Source organism: Pyricularia grisea, assembly GCF_004355905.1.
Source record: "Pyricularia grisea strain NI907 chromosome Unknown Pyricularia_grisea_NI907_Scaffold_2, whole genome shotgun sequence".
Classification (NCBI taxonomy): domain Eukaryota; kingdom Fungi; phylum Ascomycota; class Sordariomycetes; order Magnaporthales; family Pyriculariaceae; genus Pyricularia; species Pyricularia grisea.
This window is the reverse complement of record NW_022156717.1, coordinates 6,052,546-6,076,761: the sequence shown is the minus strand read 5'-3', so window position 1 is coordinate 6,076,761 and position 24,216 is coordinate 6,052,546. Positions and strand designations below refer to the sequence as shown.

Below are 24,216 nucleotides of genomic sequence, written 5' to 3'. Positions count from 1 at the left end.
TCCTCCACGCCTTCCACAAGTGCAAATACGCGTGCCAGAAAGGGCGAAAATTTAGTACTTCCGGAAAGATTTTCTAAACAAGCGTACCTGGAAAATCAGGCCCATAAGGTCATAAGACAATTTTCAATCGTGACTATAGAACGTTGTCCAAGTTGAAAATTCAATCAGTTATCCAAGAGACATTTGCGACCTGAATAGCTTCATGTCGTCGCCAATTATCCCTGCCCCATCCATAGCCGTGCAGATATATGGACCCTGACCCTTTATCGATAAAGCACCCCCAAAAAGCGGTCAAAATTTTGCTCCTGGTCTGAAGGCAGAAAATTTCGGGTCAAAAAAAGTTGGTGCCCCACCACCGACAATTCGCGCTGCGAAAGAGAACATCTGCGGCCGATACGGGCTCCAAATTCTCCGCCGTCCACCTTCACTTTCGGACAGCAATAATCCAATTGCAGATCCAGAACAACCCACGGCCTCACCGCAACACATAAGCCAAAATGGGCAGAATAAAGAAGAAGGGAGAGTCTGGCGCGGCCAAGAACTACATCACGCGTACCCAGGCTGTGCGCAAGTTGCAGATCAGCCTTCCCGACTTCCGCAAGCTCTGCATCTGGAAGGGTATCTACCCGCGCGAGCCCCGAAACAAGAAGAAGGTCTCCAAGTCCGCGACCGCCTCCACTACCTTCTACTACACCAAGGACATCCAGTACTTGCTTCACGAGCCGCTACTCGCCAAGTTCCGCGATCAAAAGGTCCTTGAGAAGAAGATCTCGCGCGCACTCGGTCGCGGCGACGTCTCAGACGCCAAGAGGCTCGAGGGCAACGCCGCCAGGCCCGAGAACACGGGCAAGCCCAGCTACACTCTCGACCATGTCGTTCGCGAGCGCTACCCAACTTTTGTGGATGCGTTGAGAGATTTGGATGATTGTCTATCCATGTTGTTTCTCTTTGCGAACCTTCCCGCAACCTCATCCGTGCCCGCAAAGATGATTGCGCGTTGCGAGAGATTGTGTCTCGAGTTCCAGCATTACCTGATTGTCTCGCACAGCCTTCAGAAGTCTTTCCTTTCCATCAAGGGCATTTACTACCAGGCCAACATCCAGGGTGAAGACATCCTGTGGTTGGTGCCGTACAAGTTCAACCAGAGGGTTGTGGGCGACATCGACTTTAGAATCATGGGTACTTTTATCGAGTTCTACATGACTCTCTTGGGCTTTGTAAACTTCAGACTGTACACATCAATTGGACTCAAGTACCCGCCCAAGTTCGATGCCTCCAAGGACGACAAGGCTGCCGACCTGGCTGCTTTCACTCTCGAGGGTGCTGGCTTGGCATCCAACGGCGCACAACCAGATGCCATCATGGAGGGCACCTCCGAGAGTACGCCTGACCCGAAGCTGCAGGCAAAAGTCAATAAGCTGGTCAAGGAGTTGAAGAGTGGTGAGGACGAGAAGCCCAAGGCCATCACCAATGGCGAGGAGGGTGAATCGGACACAGCCGCTACCGACGCTATCGACAAGTTCGAGCCTGCAGCTCCCGGTGGCGACGTTCTCCTCCAGCCCTCATACAGCACTTCCGACCCCTCACAGCTATTCGCCAACTGCACCATCTACCTGTCACGCGAGGCGCCTCGTCAGGCTCTCGAGTTTATACTTCGTGCTTTTGGCTGCAAGCGCATTGGTTGGGATGAGGTCCTGGGTGACGGCGCGTTCACCACCAACGAGTTGGATCCAAGCATTACTCATCAAATCGTTGACCGACCGCCTGTTACAGCGGTGGACAGCGATGAGGGTGAGGATAACCAGACGTCGCAGAAGGTTGGCGGGCGTGTGCCAGGCAGGATATACGTGCAGCCGCAGTGGGTGTGGGACAGCATCAATGATGAGGAGCTCAAGGAGCCGAACCAGTATGCGCCGGGCGCACAGCTGCCTCCGCATCTGAGTCCCTTTGTCAAGGCGCGCGCTGGTCAATACGACCCGACGGTGCCGCTGGAGGAGCAACAGACGGAAGCAGAGGCTCTCAAGGGTGACAGCGACGTCGAAGACGAGGAAGAAGCAGACGGGGCCGAGGCTGATGAGGATGATGACGAGGCTGTTTTGGCTATTGAAAATGGTGAGATGGACGTTGCCGGTTCAGACGATGACGACGACGAGGAGGATGAGGAGGCCGACGCAGGCTTTGGTGGATTCTCAGACGCCGAGGTCGATGACGCATCAGAAGATGAAGAACAGACATCGGCAGCGTTGCAAAGACAAATAGAGCTCGAGGCCGAGTTTTCGGGCAAGTCTGTCAAGGCTTCAGACGCCGACAAGCAGGCGGCAGACCCTAAGGCCAAGGCCAAGCAGCAGAAGCGCAAGGAGCTGCAGCGCAAGGCCAAGGAGGAGGCCGAGGATCTGGAGCGGGCCAAGGGAATGCTAAGCAAGAAGAAGAGGAAGCTGTTTGAGCAAATGACATACAGCAATAACAAGAAGGATGCTGAGTCGGAGAAATTGCGGGAGAAGAGGAGAAGGATCGAAAGAAAAATGGGCAAAGGGAAAGCAACATAGCAACCTGGCCTTTTGGATGTAACAGCTATTCTATGATTTTTTATCTTTCAGCTACTTTCTTTTTTTCCCCTTGAACCCTATTGACTTGACCTCTGGTTGTGTTTAATGGTACGATAAACTTGGGATTTGTATCTAGTTTCCGCATACGAGAAGGTTGGACCGACTCTAAACTCGCTCTTGTTCCTCCCGACACCACCACCACTAACTTTTCTGGGGTTATGCCAATGTATGAAAAGGACACAGTCATTTGAACCATTTTTTCATCATTGTCTGTATGTTTGATAACATCGACCAGAGCCTCGGGCAGGTTACCAACTGTCCATGTTACAAGAGCTGAGCACGGCGCCTGCCAGAAGCCCGCTGGGCAGCATCTTCATCGGGACATAAAGAAACAAATCGCACCTTTGATTTCAATTCTCGCAGCTTATTTCTAACGCATTTCATAGGTCCATCAGAGGTGATCCGTAAGACAGCCCCAAGGCAACAACGAAGACACAAAGCGCAAATTGTTCTCAAGCTATGCCATTAGCTACTGATGTTCGGTTCCCGCATATTGGAGAGATTAAGCTACAGACAAAAAGAACCACAGAACCAAAACAGGGACGAGTACCAAGACACGTCTGCCACCGAGAGGCCTCACACCATTGTCCTCTCACTATTCTCTTTCGTTCTCATTATATATCACGGTCCTGCAGTCTGGGACTGGGCGGTAGAAGTTGGGGCAGGACGAGGCCGACTGAGTGTCATGTAAATAGACCCCATTGCCATACTAAAGCGAGTTACCAGGTGGCGCCAGGTGATGTAAAGAGCGCCAAGCGCCAATATGGCGGCACCTGCCATGCTACCGACGACGATGCCAGCGACCTGGCCGGGTACAAGGCCGCCTCCACGGACTGGCTCAGGTGCAGCTGAGGTGGTAGTTGTGATAGGTACCCCTGTCACTGATGGCTCTGATCTTGGCGGTGATGGTGAACTCTGCTCTGATATTGGATCTGACCCTGGAAAAGACTCTGCTAGGGTCGGAGCCGCAGTAGTAGAGGGAAGAGGTGCCGGGTAATCAGTCTGCCATGTCTCCAGTTTCCGTGAATTTGCTGACATCTCTATATCCCTGGTTAGCAACATCAAAGAAAATTGAGCATTGCCCCTGAAAATTCAAGTCATACCAACAGAATCATAACTTTCTGTACCATTTTCAGAGTCCCCCGTTACGGTAGCTTCAGCAGCCTCATAGCCTGCCTCGGCCAACACGGACGTGGCAAGAGATATCAATCCGCCCTCGCTAGGTCCAGTCTGAGCGGGATCTTCCGAGGGAAACGGAGTCTCGAGACCTATGAAGATTTCGTGGAATGGCTTCTCCAGGATGTGAGCCGTGATAGGAGTCGGTTCACAGCCTAAGCTTGTGAAAGCAGGCCCGTCTTGGAGTATCCATATTGCCGCCGCGCAGATGCTCGAGTCTGGATCCGAGCTGCTGCGTGTTTATGCGTCAACGTCATAACCCCAACAAAAGGTTTTCCATTAGATAATGGGGCTTTACTGCGATATTGTTGACAGCAGCTTACCATTTGAGCAAAGGAACCTCCTCCCCGTTCATCGATGTACTAAGCCCTGTTGTCGGTGCTGCTCCAACAGTGCAACCTCCACTGCAGCCCTGATTGTCCACACACGCACCAGCAAGCCTACAGATGTCCTCAGCAATAAGTTGCTCACTGCAATACCCCCACAGCATTCTGCCGTTGTCGGTCACCAAGACCTTGCCGTATGGAACCTGAACAGGCCTGCCAATGTCGCCGTCATAATATCCAAAGACCACAAGTCCCGAGGCCAGTGGGGTGGGCTGACTTAAGGTGGATGTCATGCAAGATGGGCTGCTCGGTACAGGACTAGCAAGTGTGATCTTGCATGAGCTCAGTAGCATGATGTACGCCAACCTAATTCCACTAGTGGAAAGGTTTCTGGAAGTTTTACACCGCATGATTTTTCAAATCGGTTGTCCAGCAGCTAGGTGTAAGGATACGTGACAGGATTCCGGCAAACGTCAGTGAGCTCGTGGTTGAAGTATTCAGAGTCTTCATAGTCTCTTCAGGGTTTGTTCTGGGAGAGGAGCATTTGAGGACAGACAATGAGTATATTGTGAATTTGAAAAAAAGCCCCTTGTCTTCTCTCTTCTCTCGTGTAGTAACGTATGTTTTGTGAATAATGTACACTTGGCAGCCGTAACGGAGTGTGAATCATCAAAAATCATCCCGAGGTGCTCATGCGTTAAGACTTCTAGTATGTATCTTCTAGACGTGACTCCCGGTCATAAAATGTGCCGGTGAATTTCTTCCACAGGTTGCTGCTTTGGATGGCAGAAAAACTCGTGGCGCAAATGTCGATGAACCCACTGGCAGGCGAAGGGATGGTCTTGTTTGCATCCTTGCTGTCAAGCTACTCACACGCCACCTCAGCCGTTCAAGCAATCAACGTGTGAGATGATGAGATTGTCATACATTAGGAGTGAGATCTGATGCTCATCGGGTTGTGGATCTAGCATGTCGTCTGCGTTCAGCTAGTTCTACGGGCTACTGTGAAGGATTTCTTTTTACAAATTCAATATTCTGTTAGTTGCCCTTTCAATTCAGCACGATAACCAGGAAGGGAAACTAGTTGCTCAAGGCCGTCGTGTAGAGATACCTCGTGAAACATATATAGCCAGGCCACCATGAAATTCCGCCGTAGGGAGTGACAGCGCCGCCTTGTTTCCATACTACAGCGATAGCACGATTCTCGATTAAAATAATATAATTGGTGTAGTTGGGTTCTGACCTGCTCCAGCGTTTATGCCCATACCCTTAGAAAAGGTTCACTACAAAGAAAGCCATGGAAAGTGCGCAATGTAATATTGGATGTTTCGACCCTACTCCACTCTCTTCTTCCCCTCCTCGGCACTGATATACCTTGCTGTGCTGAGGCCCCTTTCGTGCTTCGCCACAAAAGGCCCGATGATCTTGTCCCGCCTGACCTTGCTGATAGTCTCCTGGTAACCTTCCTGAGCCCAAGGTCGGGGGTTCAGCTTGGGCCAGTTGACCTGGATCGCATCAAAGTATTAGTATTCATATCATCCGCATCAATTACACATACCGAGATAGCCAAAAAGAAGAGAGCCGGGAAAACTCACGTATAATATGCCGTTATTGATGATAAAGTGTGCGCACCAAACAGACACGGCAAAGAAGAACAGGGTAAACAAGCGCAGCGGCATGACGGCCGCGTCCGGCATCCTCTTTGTGAACAGAGCGACAAAGACGAGGAAGCTGCTGAAGCCCATTATGTATGGAATGGCCTGGATTAGCAGTGGCCTCCGGTCGGCAAAGATTAACCCTGAGCCAATGTTCGCTGCTGCGGCAGGCTGGTAGGCGCCGAGGAAAATGTCGAAGCTGTCTTGGCGTGGTCCATCGAGGAAGTTGTTCCTGAAGTACCGGGTAATGGCGATGTTGCCGTCCTGCAGCGCACCGGCCTTGGTGCGAATACCCATTCTTGTCATGTCCGTCTTCATAGCACCAGTTCCGGCGTAGCTCTTGGACACCATATCGGCGTTGTCAGCCCAGAGGTTGCGGAAGAGGAACTCGAACTGAGGGTCTTCATCCTTGAATGTCCTGCCTTCGGCCATAAGTCCCAAGCTGATGAACATCCTGTCGAGCTTATGACGACCGAGTATCGACTGCACGACGTTTGTCCTGTCGAGACAGTCCATGCAGTTGGACCGAACAACCGAAGTCTGGTAGGTCCGCACTTCCATCTTGCCGTCAAGAGCAGAGGTCGCTGATTCCGTTGCACAAAAGTAACCCTGGGCCTCCAAGACGTCCTTCAACTGATCTAGGAGAAGTTGAGCGCGGTGAAGCTTGTTGCCTTTTGTCTCTGCATGGAAGTCAAAGTAGATATAATGCAGCCGGTCGAATATGTTCTGCGCATTGGTCGGCTCAATTGTGTGAAACTTCTCGTCCGTCCGTTGATCAGCGACCGTACGCTCCTTTGTCGACGATGCAGAAAGCCTCTGAACCACTTCCTCGTAAGCCTCCTTCGCAGCTTTTTCGCGACCCTTTTGGTTCACCAAGTTGACAAGATAGTTGTCGCCATAGATTTGAACCTGCTCTTTGAAATGGGCAGCAGCCGCAGGCAAGGCAGACTCGATGCTTTTGACCTGAAGCTTGGGCGTGTACTTGAGGGCATTGACCTCGGCCCAGAAAGCGGGAATGCTGCCTCGCGTTTGAACATATGAGAAGATTTGCATCTCCTTGGCACCGCCCATCTTTCCACTTTGCATGTCCGAGCTGCCCGCAAAGCCGCCCATACCATCGCCACTGTCGTTCATGACCAGTACCTGTTCTGTCTCGTTGTAGTTGGCGGCATGACCTTCTGCATCAAGACCCCGGTTCAGATACCTCGTGCCCGCACGGAAGCGAGAGCGCCTGGTGATCAGAGCCAGGGTGATGGGTGTGTTTTTGAAGTTTGTCTTGTGGATCTCGAGCATGCCGAACATCACGGGCAGGATGAAAGGGTCGACATCCTTCTGGGCACCCGGGTTGGCGCGCGAGCCGCTGTAGCGGAAGTTGATCAAATCCGTCTGTACGAACCTGTTCCAGAAGAAACGATCATCGGCGCGCATCCATAGCGGGGTATTTTTGCCATGTTGGGACTGGCGCTGGAAGCTGTTGGTGAGGTCGACAGAGTACGAAAAGTACATGGGGCTGTCTTTTATGAACGCCCTAACCAGCGTGAGGAACCTATCCTCCTCGGCATCACGAACCTGACGCTCGCGCAAAGGGAGAAGGTCGGTCGAGACAATCCGGTAGACCATGTGCCCCTTGAGACGGCCTGCCGGCTGCGCTTTGGTGATGATGATGACATACTTGTCTGCGGGGAAAATTGAGGAGTTGTTAGCAAACCAGCACCAACTATATCATTTTTGCCACAAAAGAATATGGCATCGTCGCGGCTAGGTTATGAGGAGAGGACGCCTCTTTGCGATCGTTAACATACCCAGTCGGAGGCTGATTATTCCCAGGATACCCGCAATGCTGGAAACCCGTTGAACACGCTTTCCGGAAAGTGCATTCCCCTCATTCAGACGAATATCTCCTGTGGGACGGTCGATGGTCAAAGCCGGGGCGTTTGGTGACGACGGCGAGGTGAAGGTGTAAGAATCCGGCGCCGCATGGACGTTGATGTCGCGGTAAGGAAGCGACATCCTGACGTGCAAATGGGCCTCGTTCAAATGCAGGGTTCAACCGTCTTTGAGTATTACCAACTGCACTGCACTGTTCTTGGGCCAAGTGTGCGAATGCCAATTGTAAGTACCTGACCGACCCAGTCGGTGGCTTTTTGCAAGTTGCGGTGTTGATGAAGACGTATCGATGATGGCGTAGCAGCCACTGACATGTGGGCGGGCGGTTCAAGGCCAGATTGTTTGATGCAACAGGTGGGCGTCTACTGGTAAGCATGTACAGTAATTACGGCATGTACCTAAAGCTTCTGGTGTCTTTCGTCACCATCGACCAGGGTCTAGCTTGTGATCCTAAGGTTCCATCCTGACTAAGGTACGTACCCAGGCTGTAGAACGGTACCTCAGGGTTGTGCACGGGCCATACTGATTTTAACGCTTTCACGTGGGATAGCAACAGTCATGCATTTCGCTTGCTTTGACTGACTGGGTCTAGGTGGAGGTCTCGCCCGCGGTAGAGAACAGCTTACATAACAAAACTGTAGCATGACCGGGCGGCCGACGCCTCATCCACCCTCCGTGCGGCGCCTGAGAACTGACGTGTGCGAGCGTTTAGCCAACCATAGCCAAGCCTCTTCAGCTGCTCTATGTTTGATACCATCACCAGCACTGCCGTTTCCATCCCCAACAAACGACGTCGCCTCTGACCAGTAATCGCTTCATCTTCCGCATCCACAAGCGACTCCGATCTAATCTTTGACCTACCTAACTATCTTGTATTACCTACGGACTTTTGCCGGCAAGCCATTCCAGGTCGTCAGTCAGGTGTGCATCGCTTTCGTCGGTAAAATCGAAAGCTCCGACTCGCCACCATCGTCGTCGTCGTCAGCACTGCGCGAAGCAACCTACCTTCCCCTTTATTTCCGTACATAATCAGAATGGCCACACGAGGACCTCCCGGCGCTCGCGGCATGGGCAACAACCGCTTTGCGCAGTTTAAGTTGGTGCTGTTGGGTTAGTTTCGGTCGCATATCCCCACGGATCCGATGGATACTGGTTTTGGTACAGTTGCTAATGTTGTTGAACCTTTAGGCGAGTCGGCTGTTGGCAAGGTATGCTGGGCAGTGGTGCTTCTAGATGTGCCTCTAGGGACAGTGAACTAACCGTGGTTTTCATCTCAGAGTTCTATAGTATTGCGGTTCGTCAAGGTACGTAGTTTCTATGTCACCTAGAGCCTGATTCACTGCGCATATCTCATGTCTACAACATGATCACTCACACATCATCTCAATATCAACAGGACCAGTTTGACTCTTACCGAGAATCTACCATCGGCGCCGCCTTCTTAACACAGACCATCTCCCTTGATGAGAACACTACGGTCAAGTTCGAGATTTGGGACACAGCTGGCCAGGAAAGATACAAATCTCTGGCTCCCATGTACTACCGGAACGCAAACTGTGCAGTAGTTGTATACGACATTACACAATCTGTATGCGCAGACGATGCACTCTTGCTAAACTCTTACAACTTGTCTCGCTCTGCTCTCATGCTAACATCGGAGGGGTTGACAGGCATCTTTGGATAAGGCGAAAGCTTGGGTGAAGGAGCTTCAGAGGCAGGCCAACGAGAACATCATTATTGCGCTCGCAGGCAACAAGCTCGATTTGGTCACGGAGCAACCGGACAAGAGGGCAGTGCCGACGTCTGAGGCCGAGGCATATGCCAGGGAAGCAGGTCTGCTTTTCTTCGAGACGTCAGCAAAGACTGCAGAGAATGTGCGCGATCTCTTCACCGCCATCGCCAAAAAGCTACCACTGGACCAAGCCGGGCCCAGGCACGCCAGGCCAGGTCGGGGTGCGGGCGTCAGCCTAAATCCACCTGAGGGTGCCAACACGCAAACCAACGGTTCTTGTGCGTGCTAAACGGTCTTGAGTGTGCGATCATGGTGGTTTGACGTTCTGGTGGGTGGTCACAGGGGCTGCTTTGCTTGATGTCACCAGTGTGCAACACTTGCCACATATTGGTTTTGTGTTAGCTCAAAGATGGATGAGTCGGAATAAGGGATGCTTCACGGTCTGTTAAATTGGACGGTTAGTATCGTACACTGCTCGGAATCCTATTAGGTACTTGCGGTGGACGACACGTGAGCATGTGTATTTTCAGGGTGTCGTCAGCATGGTTTTCTGTGAACTGCCTCTTTTTTTTTAATAGCCTTCTCAGTCTTTTCTTTCTTTCTTTTTTCTTTTCTTGTTTTCTTTCCATCACGCATTCACTAAATTGCGTTAGTTTCTCTGGATCTCTCTACCTCTTACAACTGGTTGGGTTTCTCTGGGATGTGGGCATCATCACATGAACGAAAGCCGGTGATATTTTGACATTATTACTGTACACACATAGTTATAAAGTTACCGTCTGTGAACATGATGCTGGGGTGGAGAGAAGACACCTGGGTTCGCCTTCACTTTTAGTGGTGTCTTTCCAACTTTTTTGGGACAAATAGAACAGAGGGTTGCTAGGTACTTTGCATCTGGTACTCGTATTTTATCTAGCCTAACATCTTTGCAGATCTAAAACTAGACGCAGTACAAATAGTATCTTGGATTAATCCGGCATTTTATCTGCTCTCCTCTCTGGTGAAAGTAAAAATGCTGTGATGCCTGCTCCCAAACAATTTTTTTCTTCCCCGGAGCCTATCCATCTTTCATGTTTGGTAGGTCAATAGGAACGTACCTTACCTTTACAACAATTAATGGCTTGAATGGTTCTTTTCGTGGTACCAAGGTACCTACAAATGACGTCGCGTCTTGTGGTTTTTGGTGCTATATCCCTGTCGTTTGCTGTTGGCCGGGAATTACCGAGGATTTTCCGTGCCCAGCACCCGTGCGTGCCTGGGATAACTCGCAATCGATTTTGATTGACCGGAGCTTTCCATTGGAGAGCGAGAGCCGACTCGGATTTTGAACGTGCTGTATTTGCTCCAATCCACACCCCAAACCACCACCATAGAGCCGGATTTGCTCATTACACTCCCTCATGTTGCGGACTTCGCTCAGATCCGTGAGGGGGCCCGGCGGTAGGCAACTTGCCTCCGTCGCTGGCCGCCAATGGCAGGCTGCGCCCGCTCTGTCCGTCGGAAGGGTACGTACAGTCCTTCGCGTGATGAAGCTCCTCGCAGCTGTGATCCATCTATCTGTCTACTGCGACGCGTCAATTGCATTGTTTAAGCAAGCCAAGCTACCTAACTAACACCTATTTTTGCTCCATTTGATGTAGCGATTCTACTCCGACGACAAGAAGCTGGGCTCCCAAGCTTCCCAGCCCGTCGTCCTGCCTACCTCAGAAACAAGGACAGCAGCATCGAGCACGGCACCCCCGCCAGCCAGCCCAGCCGCTGTCAAGGAGGCCCAGATCCCGGCTGAAAGTGTCCCCTTGACGCCGCCAGAGCCACCCAAGACGACGACGGCAGTTCCTCCTCCTCCACCACCACCTCGCAAGCGAGGCTTCTTCCGCAGGTTGCGCAACTACATGCTGACCCTGTCGATCCTGGGCGCACTTGCTTTCGGCGGCGGCGTATGGTACTCTCGTGTCAACGACAACTTCCACGACTTCTTTACCGAGTATGTTCCCTATGGCGAGCAGGCCGTTCTTTACTTGGAGGAGATGGATTTCCGCAAGCGGTTCCCAACCATCGCTTCCCACCAGCGTGGTCCTGGGGCTAGGGACCCCGATGGCAGCGTCAAGATTCCCGCCCAGAGCGGTGCTTCGTGGCGTGTTGCCGACACCCAGCCACCTTCGAAGCGTGAGTCGAGCGCTGTCAATGATGCCAAGAGCTCTGTAAAGGTCGAGAAGCCAAAGGAGTCGGCGGCCGTGTCGAAGAACCTAGCTGCTGAACCCAAGCCCGAGCCCGTTGCTGCTCCAGAGCCAGCGGAGCCTGTGAAGAAGACTAAGTCCAAGGCTCAGAGGAGAGCTTCCATCTCCAACGCTACCCCCGCTGCTGAGGAGGCCATCATTCCTGCTCAGCTGGGTGCACCTGTCGTGGCAGCCGCAGTGAACGACTTCAAGCCACCAGAGGTGGACGAGCCCTCGCGCTGGCCTCCTGCATCACCCATTGACCCGCTCGCTGTCCCCGACGCGACGGAGCCTGTGGTTCAGGACTTGGTCCACATGTTGAATGACATCATCACCGTCATCAACGCCGACGGCGCCAACGAGAGATACGGCTCGACCATCGGTAAGGCTAAGGAGGAAGCCAACCAGCTTGGCAAGAAGATCAAGGCCATGAAGGCAGCTGTGGAGGAGGAGGCCGCCAAGAGGGTTCAGGAGAACATTGACAGGATAGAATCCAACGCAAACGAACTGATCCAGCGCATTGAGTCCCACATGGCTGCGCAGGAGCAGCGATGGCGCCAGGAGTTTGAGGAGGAGATGGTTCGTGTTCAGGAGGTTTTCAACGAGCGCATCAAGACCATGACGGAGCGCGAGAGAGAGATTGCCGAACAGAAGCTGAACAACAGCCTTCTGGAGCAGGCGCTCGAGCTCCAGCGCAAGTTCAAGGATGAAATCCAGCAGCGTGTCGAGGCTGAGCGCGACGGCAGGCTCGGCCAGCTCGAGTCGCTCAGTAATGCCGTCAAGGAGCTCGACAGCCTGACCTCGGGCTGGAGCGACGCTATCTGGGAAACCAAGCGCACTCAGCAACTGCACGTCGCCGTTGAGGCCGTCCGTGCCAGCCTCGATTCCGGCGCGTCCTCGACTGGGTTCGCCGCTCCTCGTCCCTTCATCAGGGAGCTGGTGGCGCTCAAGGAGATTGCTGCTGGCGACCCTGTCGTCGACTCGGCCATTGCATCCATCAACCCGTCTGCATACCAGCACGGCATTCCCACGCGGGCTGAGCTGATCGAGCGCTTCCGTCGCGTTGCCGGCGAGGTCCGCAAGGCGGCACTTCTGCCAGCCGATGCGGGCGTTGCTTCGCATGCCAGCAGTCTGGTGCTCAGCAAGATCATGTTCCGCAAGAAGCCTAGCCACAATGGCTCCGTGACGGACCCAGATGGTGACGACGTTGAGAGCGTGCTCTCTCGCGCCCAGGCTTTCCTCGAAGAGGGCGACCTGGACAATGCCGCGAGGGAAGTTAACGGGCTTCAGGGATGGGCCAAGACATTGAGCCGGGACTGGCTTGGTGAGGTCAGGAAAGTCTTGGAAGTGCAGCAGGCGCTTGATGTGAGTTATGTCCTCTTATTGACTACCAGGTGATACAGTGACTAACACCATCCTTAATCTTTTACACAGGTCATCCAAACCGAGGCCAGACTACAGAGCTTGAAGGTTGAGTCGTGATCAATCAAATTCAAAAACTAGAGCCTAGACAACTTGCCCCCTTTTTTTGCGTTTCATTTGTTCATTTAACCGCGACCAGCATATGTATTAAATCTTCCGGTATCTTGTTTTCTTTGCGCCAAACCTTTTGGAAGCAACAAGCTCATGCCTCACTGACCCCCGAGGACAGCGTGTCTGCTTCCGCGTGTACGAGCATCAGAAAAGCAAAGGCAGGGAAGCCGGGGAGGATAGAAGACGAAAGAGACAAAGGAATGGAATGATAATAGAGAATTGGTCCTTCAGTGCTTCTGATCATTTGATTTTTACTTGGGTGATAACGGCGGCTTTGTGTGATGGCTAATGGTTGGATACTTGACCGTCATGGGTTCAGTGGTTCCAAGTCTGCTATCTGACTTTTTCCCCTGCTCTTTCTCTTTCTTTCTATTTTTTTTTCTTTTCTTCTTTCTCTTACAGGCAGTTCTCCATCTGCGAAATGCTCAGCACAGCTTAGTGGGCTATAAACATATGGGTGAGACAGGCGAGTCCACAAAGGTGACTACTCCTTGGCCGAGAGGGAAAAAGACAAATCCAGAGTGAGCTGTTCAAGAAACCTCATTTTCTTACCCCCAATAGTGAGCTGGCCGAACAGCGTTGTACGCTGGTGGGGCTTCAACGAGGGACGCGCAACACGCTCCTAAGAGTGTGCACCGTGAGAGATAGGCCTCTCTGGGTCGGCTGTTGATACCCGTTTCAAGCATCCTTGAGGTCTATCTCACTTTCTCCCCCTTCATTTTCCCCCCTCCTCCGTGGGTGCGTCCTCCGCGAGCTGGGCACTAGACGGAGATGAGGGTGTCCGGAAACCCGTATGTATAACCTTGGGATTTTGCTCCGCTGGCTCGGACCCGGGTTGGGAAGAGCTGCGTGACGGCTTGGGAGGGTTTTCTTTTTTCTTTCAGTATTGGTCTTTCGCTTAACCTCGGTGCGCCCATTCACGCAAAGTTCCACCCCATCTGGTTTGGTCGTCATTTTCTGAGCTGTGACATGATGCAAATAGCGGTACGGAGGTTTGGGATAAAGTCTTGTTTTGCCCCTTGTCATTTTTCGTCATTGCATTTCTTCACTCTGTACTAAATATTGCATAATCGCGTCATCATGGCTACGTCTTTCCTTGCTATGACTTGTCCTCTCCCCTTTGCTTCGACTGTTCAAGGTCTCACACACCGGAAAACCTTGCTTTTATTGTCACAGAGACATCACGCGCATTTGAGATTTTTCCTGCCAAGGTCCGAGAAGAGAGGGCAGAGGAGGTCGCTTACGAAGAGCCTATCATTCTTTCATTCTTAGGAAAGGTCAGTGGAATCGTTTTGGGTACAACTATGATTTCACCGGTCAGTTTAGGTCAGCTGACAGCTTGAACGAGCAGATTTCCCACAGATGCCTACATTCTTCTTGTTAGGTTCTTCAACTATCATCCGTAACCGTCTGCAGCTCTGCCTATCGTTATCAGAAGGGAGCTCTTCACCGAGATAGTGGTTTTGCAAGAGTCGAACAAACCCAAGATCCTGCGGTGGAACGCATTGCAAGTCCAGCAGATCACCAGCAGGATTAAGCGGTACCAGCGTGGTGCCATATCTTGCATGACGATCTGGCATGACCGCTGTGTCTTCTGGATGTGGTTACCGAGGCAGCTCAGCTGGCCTCAGTTTGTTTGGCTTCACGGCCTCCTATGATGATGACGGAATACAGCTCCGTTCATGGGCTGTTTTGACGCGTAATCTGCTCGCAGCCGTTATCAGTGAGGTAAAAGAGGCCGAGCATGGGATATAGTGGTTTTAGGGAGCGGGAGATGATCTGGGTTCTCGTTACATCCCTCTTGAGCTGATCCCAGAAAGGCGATTTGCCTTCAGTCTATCGCATCACCATCTCTTGACCTGGAAGAAGGATACGAGTTGGAGCGCAGAGGGAAGCTAGCATCCTCTGTAGGATGCACAGTGTATGAGTAGAGAAAAGCGTGGATAGTTGCTTGGATCTAGCTCCTCCTGCCCTACCTAACAACATATGAGAAAGAGCATCGGACGGTTACGAGGGGATGTGGGCACCTGGTAACGTTAAAAGGGGCTTTGAGTCTCACGGGCGAATTGCGGTACAGCTTTTTTCCCTAGCACACGTCACGAAGTTCCGGACGCAACACAGAGATATGATGAAAAGAGAACAGGCAACCCTCTAAGGTAGGTTCGGCAACGAGCTCATTCGCTCAAGAAGCCTTGCCTGCACCCCCTACAGCTTTCGCCGTCCCGTTGCACCGAGCGGCCCTTTTTGTGTTCCTTGTTTGCCTCTTTTTTTCGTCGTGGGCTAAACCATTTTCAGTACCGTATCCTCCGGGTCATGAGGATCCTGTGGCACAAGGACGACGCCAAGCTTGTTGATTGGTGCCACGGCAAGGAGGGTGTGCGATGTGATTTGAGGACAGTCCATCCCCCTGTTGCTTACAGGGAGAAGAAGGTGACAGTAAAGAGGCTGTCGGCTTTTAAGATATAGGGCTGGTTCTCCGAGCCGGAAACAATCCCCGCGTTGCACCCGTTTACATTTCCTGTGACGTCTTTTCTTCTCGAGGCTCTTACGCACGTTAGGCGCATCCTCTTTTCGTTCAGAATGTGGCTTCCCGTACCCATGAACGGGACATCAAGATGGAAAAGTCCAGATGAACCATTGGCCACGGCATGACGGACACTGCCGATTCCGTCTCCCTTGTCATCTTCCTGAGCCCTGGCCAGGATCTGGCTGGTCCCAGACTGACGGGTTACGCGAGAGGAACTTGAACCCCCACGCAGACCATGGCGAATGTCTTTTTTCTCTCCTCAAAATGTTAGGTTTCTCCACCCTATCGTTCTTCTTCGTTTACCTAGGAGGCATTGCTCACCTACATCAGTCACCCTTTTGTACTCGTCTAGGACAGATACCTAAGGTAGCTAGCTCAAGCTTGAACGTGGGACAGATGGATGCCTTAGCTGGTCTGATAGGTCCAACCGGCATTTTTGCTCTGATCCGAGAAGATAAGGCTCGGCCAAGCCCGAGCAGACCACCAGTCACCGCTAATTCTGGATCCACGTCGGACGACAAGAACAAAAAGAAAGAGAAAATATGGTCTCCTTGGATTCACCAAAGAACGTATCAGGGCGTACTGCAGAGCCACGACGGACTCGCGCGGTCGTCTGCGCACAAGATATGGTCTTCTCGCCTCCCACAACCCCTCTGCCTGTCCTGCCAGCTGGCGGTTGTTGTACCATTTTCCCCTCAGCTGAAAGGCGCGCGCGGCCGGCCGGTCGGCTTTGTGTGTTTGAAATTTTGGGTTTTGGGTTTGAGAGGAGAGGCATCCGTTTGCCATTATCGGCAGAACGAAGCACAAGTGCAGGCAAGAACGTTTGTGCTGCGCTGGAAGGATTTTTCCAAGGAATGGCAGGGCAAGGCAAGAATGGGAAAGAGTACCTACCTAGAAACAGGAAAGATGACGCGATACAAATACCTAAGGTAGGTACGTTGAGCACGCGGCGTAAGAAGAGAGAGGAGGTCAAAAATGGAAAGCGCGAAGGCTTTTAATTGGACGGTGGATTAAATCGAGTCTGTACTGTGTAGTCGAGGACAAGAGAAGTCCAGGATGGTACTCGTACCTATGCCATATAAATGTGAGGGCCAAGTGATTTGCTGGTGAATTTCTTGCCTGGGAATGGATTTTGAAGGGTTCAGTCAAATTACCTGCTTCTACTTCAACCACAAACACCAACAGTCATTTAGAAACCACAACACCATTTTGAACAAACAACCTCCGCGTCAGATTGTCCTGCTGCCAGTAGCAAACCATACGATCCTTTTTCTTTCCGTTCTGCTCTTCTCTTGATCTGACGGCCGGTGACCACTCCTTTTGTCTACACTTTTACCCTAGACCTGTTCCGCAGCTCAACTCTAGGATCAGATATCACTTTGCTTGTCTTTCCTACAAGATTCACTCATCCACTCCTTCAACAAACGCCAAAAAATCTCCTCAAGCAAAAAGAAGAACTGGATATCAGCCATCTCTCCCAACCCTTAACGCCCCCCGTCCATCAAAGTCACAACTCAGGATAGCCATTATCAAGTAAAGTCATAACCCCATCCAAGTCAAACAAAATGCGGTCTCTCGTCTCGGCGACAAATCTTCTTACCATCCTCGGGGCTGTCAACCTGGTCTCCGGCTACGTGGTAATCCCGCCCTCGCTCTCGATACCAGAGGACAATCGCGCCTTTGGCTTCACCCGCTCCGCCTTCCCACAGCCGGCGTCCAAGCTGCAGAAGCGGTATGCCCGGCAGCAGCAGCACAACACCAACAACTACGCAAGCAATAACAACAATCTTCAACCCGGTGCCCCGGCCAAGCCCACCACTGTCATCGACTACGAGAACCAGGAGGACCTGAGTCTGGTCACGATGGGCTTCGTGCGCGGCGGCCATAGATCTGCCGACCCGGTCCTTACCACCACGGTTGTGTCTGTCAGCACCAACATTGACATGGACCAGGGCCACGGTGGTCAAGAGCACCAACTCAACCTTCGCCAGCGTCAGGTCACCAAGACCGGCAGCGGCAGCGGCTGCAGCATCCTCAAGACAGCCGCTATTGCCTTTGCAAATCAGACAAGCTGCGATACATGCGACTGTTGCTGCTGCTCGACCGTCGAGGGTTGGGGTTCCAAACTTCCCCGACTGCTGAAGCTCCAGCTGGCCAGCATCTAAGCAATATCCCCTCCTGTCAAGCCTAAAAGTCATATACACGCTGACCTTTGCGTCTGCCAGAGACCCAAAGTAACCAGTAGCAATTTCACAACAAAGAAAAGGTTTCCGGTCTGGTAGTGAGGCTTAAGGCTGAACAGGCAACCTTCCTGTCGTAGGCGTCTGATTCCAGACAGGTCGGACAGAAAACATTTTCTTTCTTATCTTCTCTGCGATACCTTTAGACTGGGATGACTGTTTGTTCACTTATTTACAACGATGCTCTTTCTACCATTCTCTGTCTACTTTCTTCCGAGCCACTTCTCTTCGTTCTGTCAGCATAGCTTATCCGTTCAACAAAAGAATTTGATACCTCTTTGACCCAACTTGTCCCTACTACATCTGCTTCCCTCACTTGAATTGCCACAAAATTGTGTCTACAAAACTGCTTCGCGACCCCCGTTGAACGGCCAGTGGAACATGGCTATGAGCATAAGGCCATAGAGACATCTGAGCAATGGAGGGACATGTCGTCGGCTTGGCAACTATGCGTTGTCTCTGTCTCCCCTTTGCTCCCTTCTTTTTCTAAAGTTTTCGCCAACACTGCGGCAGCTCTTTAGCCGGCACAGGCGTCGAGACACAAGGAATTTCGTTCTGTCTGGTACTTCTCGTGATACAAGACCACAGCCTATTTATCCCTGGGCTGACATGACTTCAGCAGGGGGGAATTCGTTTTTCCCTGTGTCAAGTACGACCAAGTCTCGGTGCGACATTTATCCATTATTAGCCTCACATCATCACATAAACGAAATTTTCTACGTCAGAAGACGGTCGTACAAACTTGCAAAACAAATCATATTTCATCACACGACCAAAAAGCAAAAGCAGATAGATTCCCATTCTTTTTGCATTGAATCTTGTTTGCAAAGAAACCGTGTAGTTTATATACCTCACTTTATTCTTGTGCCCGAAAATGTATATCAAACAGTCATATCTTCTTTATGGGTGATGCGGTTTGTGCCAGCTTAAACCTCGAGGATTTTATCCTTTTCCCAGGATGAAGAAAATCGAAAAAGAGAAAAATAGCAGCTTTATCGTGGTTTGATGAGGGCAAAAAGACGTGATACCGAGAAGGGCAAAAAAGGGGCGGGGTATTTTTTTTTTGTAAATGCACACACTGAGGGAAGTTTCCACCAGACGGTCCATTCTTTGCTGTGCTTCTATGTACCAGTCCAAGGTCGGCGGTGTTAGAAAAGCACCCCCAAGACTCTCCATCCTTCCAAGATGGACGAAGGAAAGGGTTGTTAAAAGTTTTGAAGCGTCTAATTTCCAAAGCCATACACCATGGAGGAACAAAGCTTCAGATGCGGGAAAATCAAGCCAGGCGCTGAAAAGAGTCAAAAAGAGGAGAAGACCCAAGATCAAAGAATCCAACAAATAACAAAATCACAATTGCTCGCGCCCGCCAAAAAAGAAGAATCAAAAACAGGAGCACGCCTGCCGCAGTGCCCGCAAAGCCGAAAATGATATGTCCTCCCATACAGAATGGAAGGGGAAATAAAGTATGGACCCGAACAAAACCCTGAAGAATAGAACATGTGGAAAAGAAAAGTGCCGGCCCATGTAATCCCGTCACAGAGAGATTTTTCAATTAAAAAAGCAAGCGAATGTAGAGAAGAATAATGAAGAGAATGGTCATAAAGTCGTTGTATCGTTGCAGTTCTGTGCTGCAGGAAAAAAAATGGTGGTGAACAGTTTGATGTAGTTTGTTGGTTTTGTGTGTGTGTGTTTGATTCAGGTGCCGTCTCGGATTCTGTCCAATTGATTCCAGAAACTTTTGTCTTTTTGTGAATGCTCCGATAAAAAGTGTGTAGACAGTGGTAACAGGAATGGTTGCTGGGATACGATTGTTTCCGTGGATACAAATCCATGTAGTTCGATGCCTCTCGACTTTCTGCACTCCCATATCACGAGCAAACCTTCGAATGGCCGCCGATCACGCCTTGGGTCTCTTTTCTCCCCACTTCAGCCTCCGAGGATGGTCTTTCTAATCCCCCCTCTTGAGCTTGAAGATGGTCGTCCGAATCCAAAGTACAAAGTTAGTCCAGACGTTTTTGGCCGACTTCCGCTCCCTTTGTTGCTGGAAATCAAGTCCTCCAGCCATGCCGACAGCGCCCCTGGCAAAGGAGCCCGATTTCTTGCCCTTCTTGCTGTCAGTGTTGCTCTCAATCTTCTCGTTGGTGACGACGGGGAATTGGTCGACGCCGTAGATTGGACGATTTATGCTGCTGCGGTTGTAGATGATCGATGCACCAGATGCTGTGCCCGGCCTACTACCACTGCTGTAGAGAGCGGCCTCGTGCTTCTGCCTCTGGAACATTTCGAGATCACGCTTCTCGGCGTCCTTGGACTGGTGGTGTGACGCCGAGTTCTTTTGCTGCTTTCGAGCCGCTTTCTCGGCCTTGAGGCGCTCCTTCTCGTCGAACTTGGCGCGCCTCTCGCGCATCAGTCGCGCATGTTCCGCCGGGTCCGACAACGAGGGCTTCTTTCCACGGGTCTCCTGCTGCTCAGACAGCGAGCGGAGTCGTGGTGCGAGTCCACCCAGTCCCATTTCTAGTGAAGTTCGGAGGGGTGATAGTGGCGCAGCCGAGAATGACGAAGTCGGACTTGCGACGAATGATTGTGAGGGCGGGCTTGTAAGAACTGGGAATGCAGTAGTGGTTGTAGTTGTCGTAGTTGAACGCGAAAGAAGAGAGGGCGAGTTGTTTGCAGAATCATTGTTTGATGGGTGGCTGGTGTTTGTTGTGCCCAAGGTGAGGTTCAAGTGAAGATCAGACTGACTTTTACTTGAGCTCAACATACTTCCGCCGTGCACCATGCGGGAGCTGCTCGAATTGCCAGCAGCCGCACTGTGACTCCCCGCCCTGCTTGTTTTCGCATTGCTGCTACTTTGTGCGACTCCGTGAATATCGGAAAACGACGCCGTCCTCTGCGAAGCGAGGCTAGGTCGCCGCAGGCTCGACTGGCTCATGGAATACGGATGCATCTTTCCGGTTTGATAGGCGTAATCGTCGTCCTCATTCTCCGTTATCGTCGGTGAATAATCGCGCCCGCAGCCGCCGCCAGCACCGGCATCAAAGCTCGCCATAGACCCAGCATATGAGAGTAATGGCGGAGTGGCCGTCCGTGGCGTCTGCTGAAACGGGTGCACAAATCCTCCCCTTCCCGGTCCGGTTCCGCTGCCCGTCGTACCAACAGAAGCATGGCTCGCGCCGGACGGTGACCTGGCATGCTGGAACTTGGGCCTCCCAACGTCCACGCCCTTGCCTCCTAAGCTAGGGCCACTGTTGAGGCTGCCGCCATCTCCGGATTCCATAAAACCTGGCGTGATGAATGACACATCCCTCGTCGACCGGTTGGCAGGATACTCATTCCAGTTGTGCTGTTGGTCTTCCCACCCGCGGTCAAGATCAAGTGAATTCTTCTCCGAGCCGGATTGCAGCTTCTTCAAGATGGGCTTAACCACCATACGGCCTCGGCCCTTGCTGATCTTGTTTCCGGATGCTGTTGTGTTTGACCCATTGAAGTGCCCACCACTAGTGCTCTTCCAACTCGATGCTGTAGCCATTTTCGTTTGCGTCTTCGGTGTTTATTGCTCTGTTCCAAGGCCCAAGGGAAGAGGGAACCCTGACCCTGAGCACAAATTGACCGGCCCCTTATATTGATTGTCCTTTATATTCGCGACGAACCGGTGGAACTTTGGAGCTGTGAAGTTGACAGGTGGGCGGTGCACCTCGAAACGAAACAGAAACAGTTATTGATGGAGGCGAAGAAGGCGGCGAACGATGAGGGGCGAGCAGCGAAGTAAAGTGTCGGTTGGGGTCTGTTGGTTTTGATCCAGATTTTCTTTTGCTCGCCTCGCAGGGATTCAAAAAGAAAACAAAAAAAAAAGAACTCAAGAGATTGAGAATCCCTAGGCGGTAGGGAAAACGAAAATCTCGCGTGATCTCTCTTTTTCTCTCGTCTCTCTCTATCTCCCTCTCTCTTCCCTATCTCTCTTCACCCAGGGCGGTGAAGCTGTGTTCGCTCACCTGCACCGCACAGGCTAGGCTGTGGCTGGCTACTACTCCAACTCTAGCGCGCGGAAACACATGTGGGAGATAGTCGGTGTCGAGATGCTGCGGAAAAAGGACGGGGCTGATGGACGGAATAGAAGAGTAGGTAAATGTACGGGAGAGAAGCTATGGACGAATTGTTGGTCTGTGGTTCAGCTGGGATTTGATTTTGCTTAGGATCGGGGGTCGGGGCGGTAATCAATCAACTGGGCCAGTAGCGAAGCGGGTGAGCAGGAGATGCATGCACTACAGCTGCACCACTGCACCTGCGGGAAAAAAGCGCGCAGGCGGTGTTGTGTTATCCCCCCTGCCTTGGACGGTGTGGTCCCTTTTTACGCTGTTGGTTGCTGCGGGTATTGTGATGTCCCCGCACCCCGGTTTTGCTTTGCACAAACCAAGACAAGGTACCCCTCGCCTTTTTTTTTTGGATTTCTGCGAGATGCTTGATAGACGATCCGAGTTGAGAGTGCCTTCGATAGCGATAGTGATACTACCTGAAAACCCCGAGAACTCCGTGGTACTGAGTCTTGGGGGGGAAACGATCAAGAGTAGAGCAGACAATCAAAATCAATCACTGCATTTGGTCTTTTTTTGTAGACGATAACCATCAATTTTGAAACTTGTTTTTTTTTCGGGTCAGGAAATGACATGCATCCATTCCCTCTAAAACAAATATGATGAATAAAAATCGGGGTGTTGATCAGGCAAATGGCAAACACAGCATACATACATATGCAATGAATAATGCTCGTCTTTGATGGTAAAGATGGAGATGGGTAATAAACGAAGGAGAAAGAAGCTCGGACATATCCACACCCACAAGATCCGCAAAAGTGAAAATCGTGGGTGGATCTGCACAGCAACCTCCCCCGGACCTAGCAACAGGATGCTGACTGTGAATGATTACTGGCTGGTGATGATGCTGATGATTGAATAAACAAGGCCTTGTTCCTTTCAGCTGTGGAGGGGCTTACGACTGCGAAAGACCGCTTTTCTCCGCTCTCTCGCTCGCTAAGTGGGGTATCAATGGCCATATTAAGCCAAATGATTGGCCGTATTACGTTGCCTGGCATGGCTGGGGCCAAGGCCAAGTCTTGCGTTGGGTTGATTTCTCCTCTTCCACTCTCGGCAACGTTGGCTCGCTACCTTTCTGACTTTTATTTTGTCTTTGGATAGCACCTTAGGCAGGCAAGCCAAGGTACCTTATTAAATTACTGTCGTATTTCTAATGGTAGTCCTAACATGGCCCAAGGTAGCTCTGCTTCATATCGAGCATACTGGGCATGTCTTTAATGATTTTAGTTATGGATACAAATACAGTAAACATAATTAAGAGAATTGCTATCGTGGTGTAGTCAGCATGTTCCGGTATCAATCGCATCTCTCGCATCAATTACAACTCGGCACCCGACACCCGAAACGCTGGGCTAGACTAGGTAGGTAAATCTCGATATGATTATATCAAGTCTTTCCCGTCTCTACTACATCATAGACGATTCCCAAAATACAAGAATACCCTCAAAAAAAAACCCCCTCGATCACTTCCATGCCGTCCACGTCATTTGTGGACCAAAGCGTTTCCACGTCCCATCTGCGACATAAATCGATACCAAGATGGAAACGGCGCACAAACAGTCGACACACAAGTAATTCCACCCGTTCACTGAAATGTACAGACCAGACGGCTTCCATGCTTTTTGAGGATTAGTTGAGAATGATACGCCGCACGGCGCGCATCAATCCAAAACACAAAGGACCCAGTTAAGGTTTATCAAAGATGGCATCTCAAACAACACCCGATCGGGCAATCCTCCTTGACGGCTTTTTGTTTAACCATTTTGCTTTTGCTTCCTTTGCTTCCTTTGCTTACGTTTGGTCTTGATTGCTTTTTCCACACTTTTTTCTCTTTTACCCTTTTTGCTTTTGAACTTTCCTGCTTATCCGTCTTGCCGTCTATTCCGTACTTCTGTTACCATCCTACCGGCAGCCTTGCCAAGAATTGGTCCCTTGGTTCTGCACTCTATTGCATGCATCTCGCTGTGTCAATAATGTAATGTTGAAATGTGTAGTTACGGTATTTTTTTTCTTCTCTTGTTCCTGGGTCGTGGCCGACACTTACTCGTCCCTGGTTCTGTGTTCGTCCTAACCTTGCTAGGTATATTGCAAATGTTTTGTTCGGTGGGACCACTTAAACAATAAACATTGAGGCTACAATGACCGACCAAACAGTAAGTGATCGACCTGGGCCGGTTGGACCTTCTCCCCAGGGACTTGGACTTAGAAACATCTCGCCCCCCCCCCC

The 24,216-nt window shown here is 51.2% G+C and overlaps 7 protein-coding genes across 7 annotated transcripts; 4 read left to right on the top strand and 3 right to left on the bottom strand.

The window, feature by feature from the left end:
- Positions 1–497: 497 nt before the first annotated feature.
- On the top strand, positions 498–2,546 carry PgNI_04381 (uncharacterized protein; the record flags this gene model as incomplete). Its single annotated transcript, XM_031124428.1, has 1 exon — positions 498–2,546. One exon carries the CDS (start codon positions 498–500, stop codon positions 2,544–2,546), a length of 2,049 nt encoding a protein of 682 aa, XP_030985559.1.
- A 681-nt stretch (positions 2,547–3,227) lies between these two features.
- Positions 3,228–4,518, bottom strand: PgNI_04380 (uncharacterized protein; the record flags this gene model as incomplete). The annotated part of the gene is made up of 3 exons (XM_031124427.1): positions 3,228–3,646; positions 3,710–4,014; positions 4,106–4,518. 3 exons carry the CDS (start codon positions 4,516–4,518, stop codon positions 3,228–3,230), a joined length of 1,137 nt encoding a protein of 378 aa, XP_030985558.1.
- A 600-nt stretch (positions 4,519–5,118) lies between these two features.
- On the bottom strand, positions 5,119–7,994 carry PgNI_04379 (uncharacterized protein). The gene is made up of 3 exons (XM_031124426.1): positions 7,566–7,994; positions 5,704–7,439; positions 5,119–5,613 (listed from the first exon to the last, which is right to left on the bottom strand). Exons 1-3 carry the CDS (start codon positions 7,771–7,773, stop codon positions 5,443–5,445), a joined length of 2,115 nt encoding a protein of 704 aa, XP_030983698.1. The 5' UTR covers positions 7,774–7,994; the 3' UTR covers positions 5,119–5,442.
- A 276-nt stretch (positions 7,995–8,270) lies between these two features.
- PgNI_04378 (uncharacterized protein) lies at positions 8,271–10,315 on the top strand. The gene is made up of 5 exons (XM_031124425.1): positions 8,271–8,760; positions 8,839–8,858; positions 8,928–8,954; positions 9,047–9,238; positions 9,321–10,315. Exons 1-5 carry the CDS (start codon positions 8,685–8,687, stop codon positions 9,669–9,671), a joined length of 666 nt encoding a protein of 221 aa, XP_030983699.1. The 5' UTR covers positions 8,271–8,684; the 3' UTR covers positions 9,672–10,315.
- Positions 10,316–10,714: 399 nt separating this feature from the next.
- PgNI_04377 (uncharacterized protein) lies at positions 10,715–13,782 on the top strand. The gene is made up of 3 exons (XM_031124424.1): positions 10,715–10,887; positions 11,023–12,963; positions 13,033–13,782. Exons 1-3 carry the CDS (start codon positions 10,783–10,785, stop codon positions 13,078–13,080), a joined length of 2,094 nt encoding a protein of 697 aa, XP_030983706.1. The 5' UTR covers positions 10,715–10,782; the 3' UTR covers positions 13,081–13,782.
- Positions 13,783–17,223: 3,441 nt separating this feature from the next.
- PgNI_04375 (uncharacterized protein) lies at positions 17,224–17,823 on the top strand (the record flags this gene model as incomplete). The annotated part of the gene is made up of 1 exon (XM_031124423.1): positions 17,224–17,823. One exon carries the CDS (start codon positions 17,224–17,226, stop codon positions 17,821–17,823), a length of 600 nt encoding a protein of 199 aa, XP_030983704.1.
- A 2,023-nt stretch (positions 17,824–19,846) lies between these two features.
- PgNI_04374 (uncharacterized protein) lies at positions 19,847–21,427 on the bottom strand (the record flags this gene model as incomplete). The annotated part of the gene is made up of 1 exon (XM_031124422.1): positions 19,847–21,427. The coding sequence occupies one exon, from the start codon at positions 21,425–21,427 to the stop codon at positions 19,847–19,849; it is 1,581 nt and encodes a 526-aa protein (XP_030983705.1).
- Positions 21,428–24,216: the final 2,789 nt, after the last annotated feature.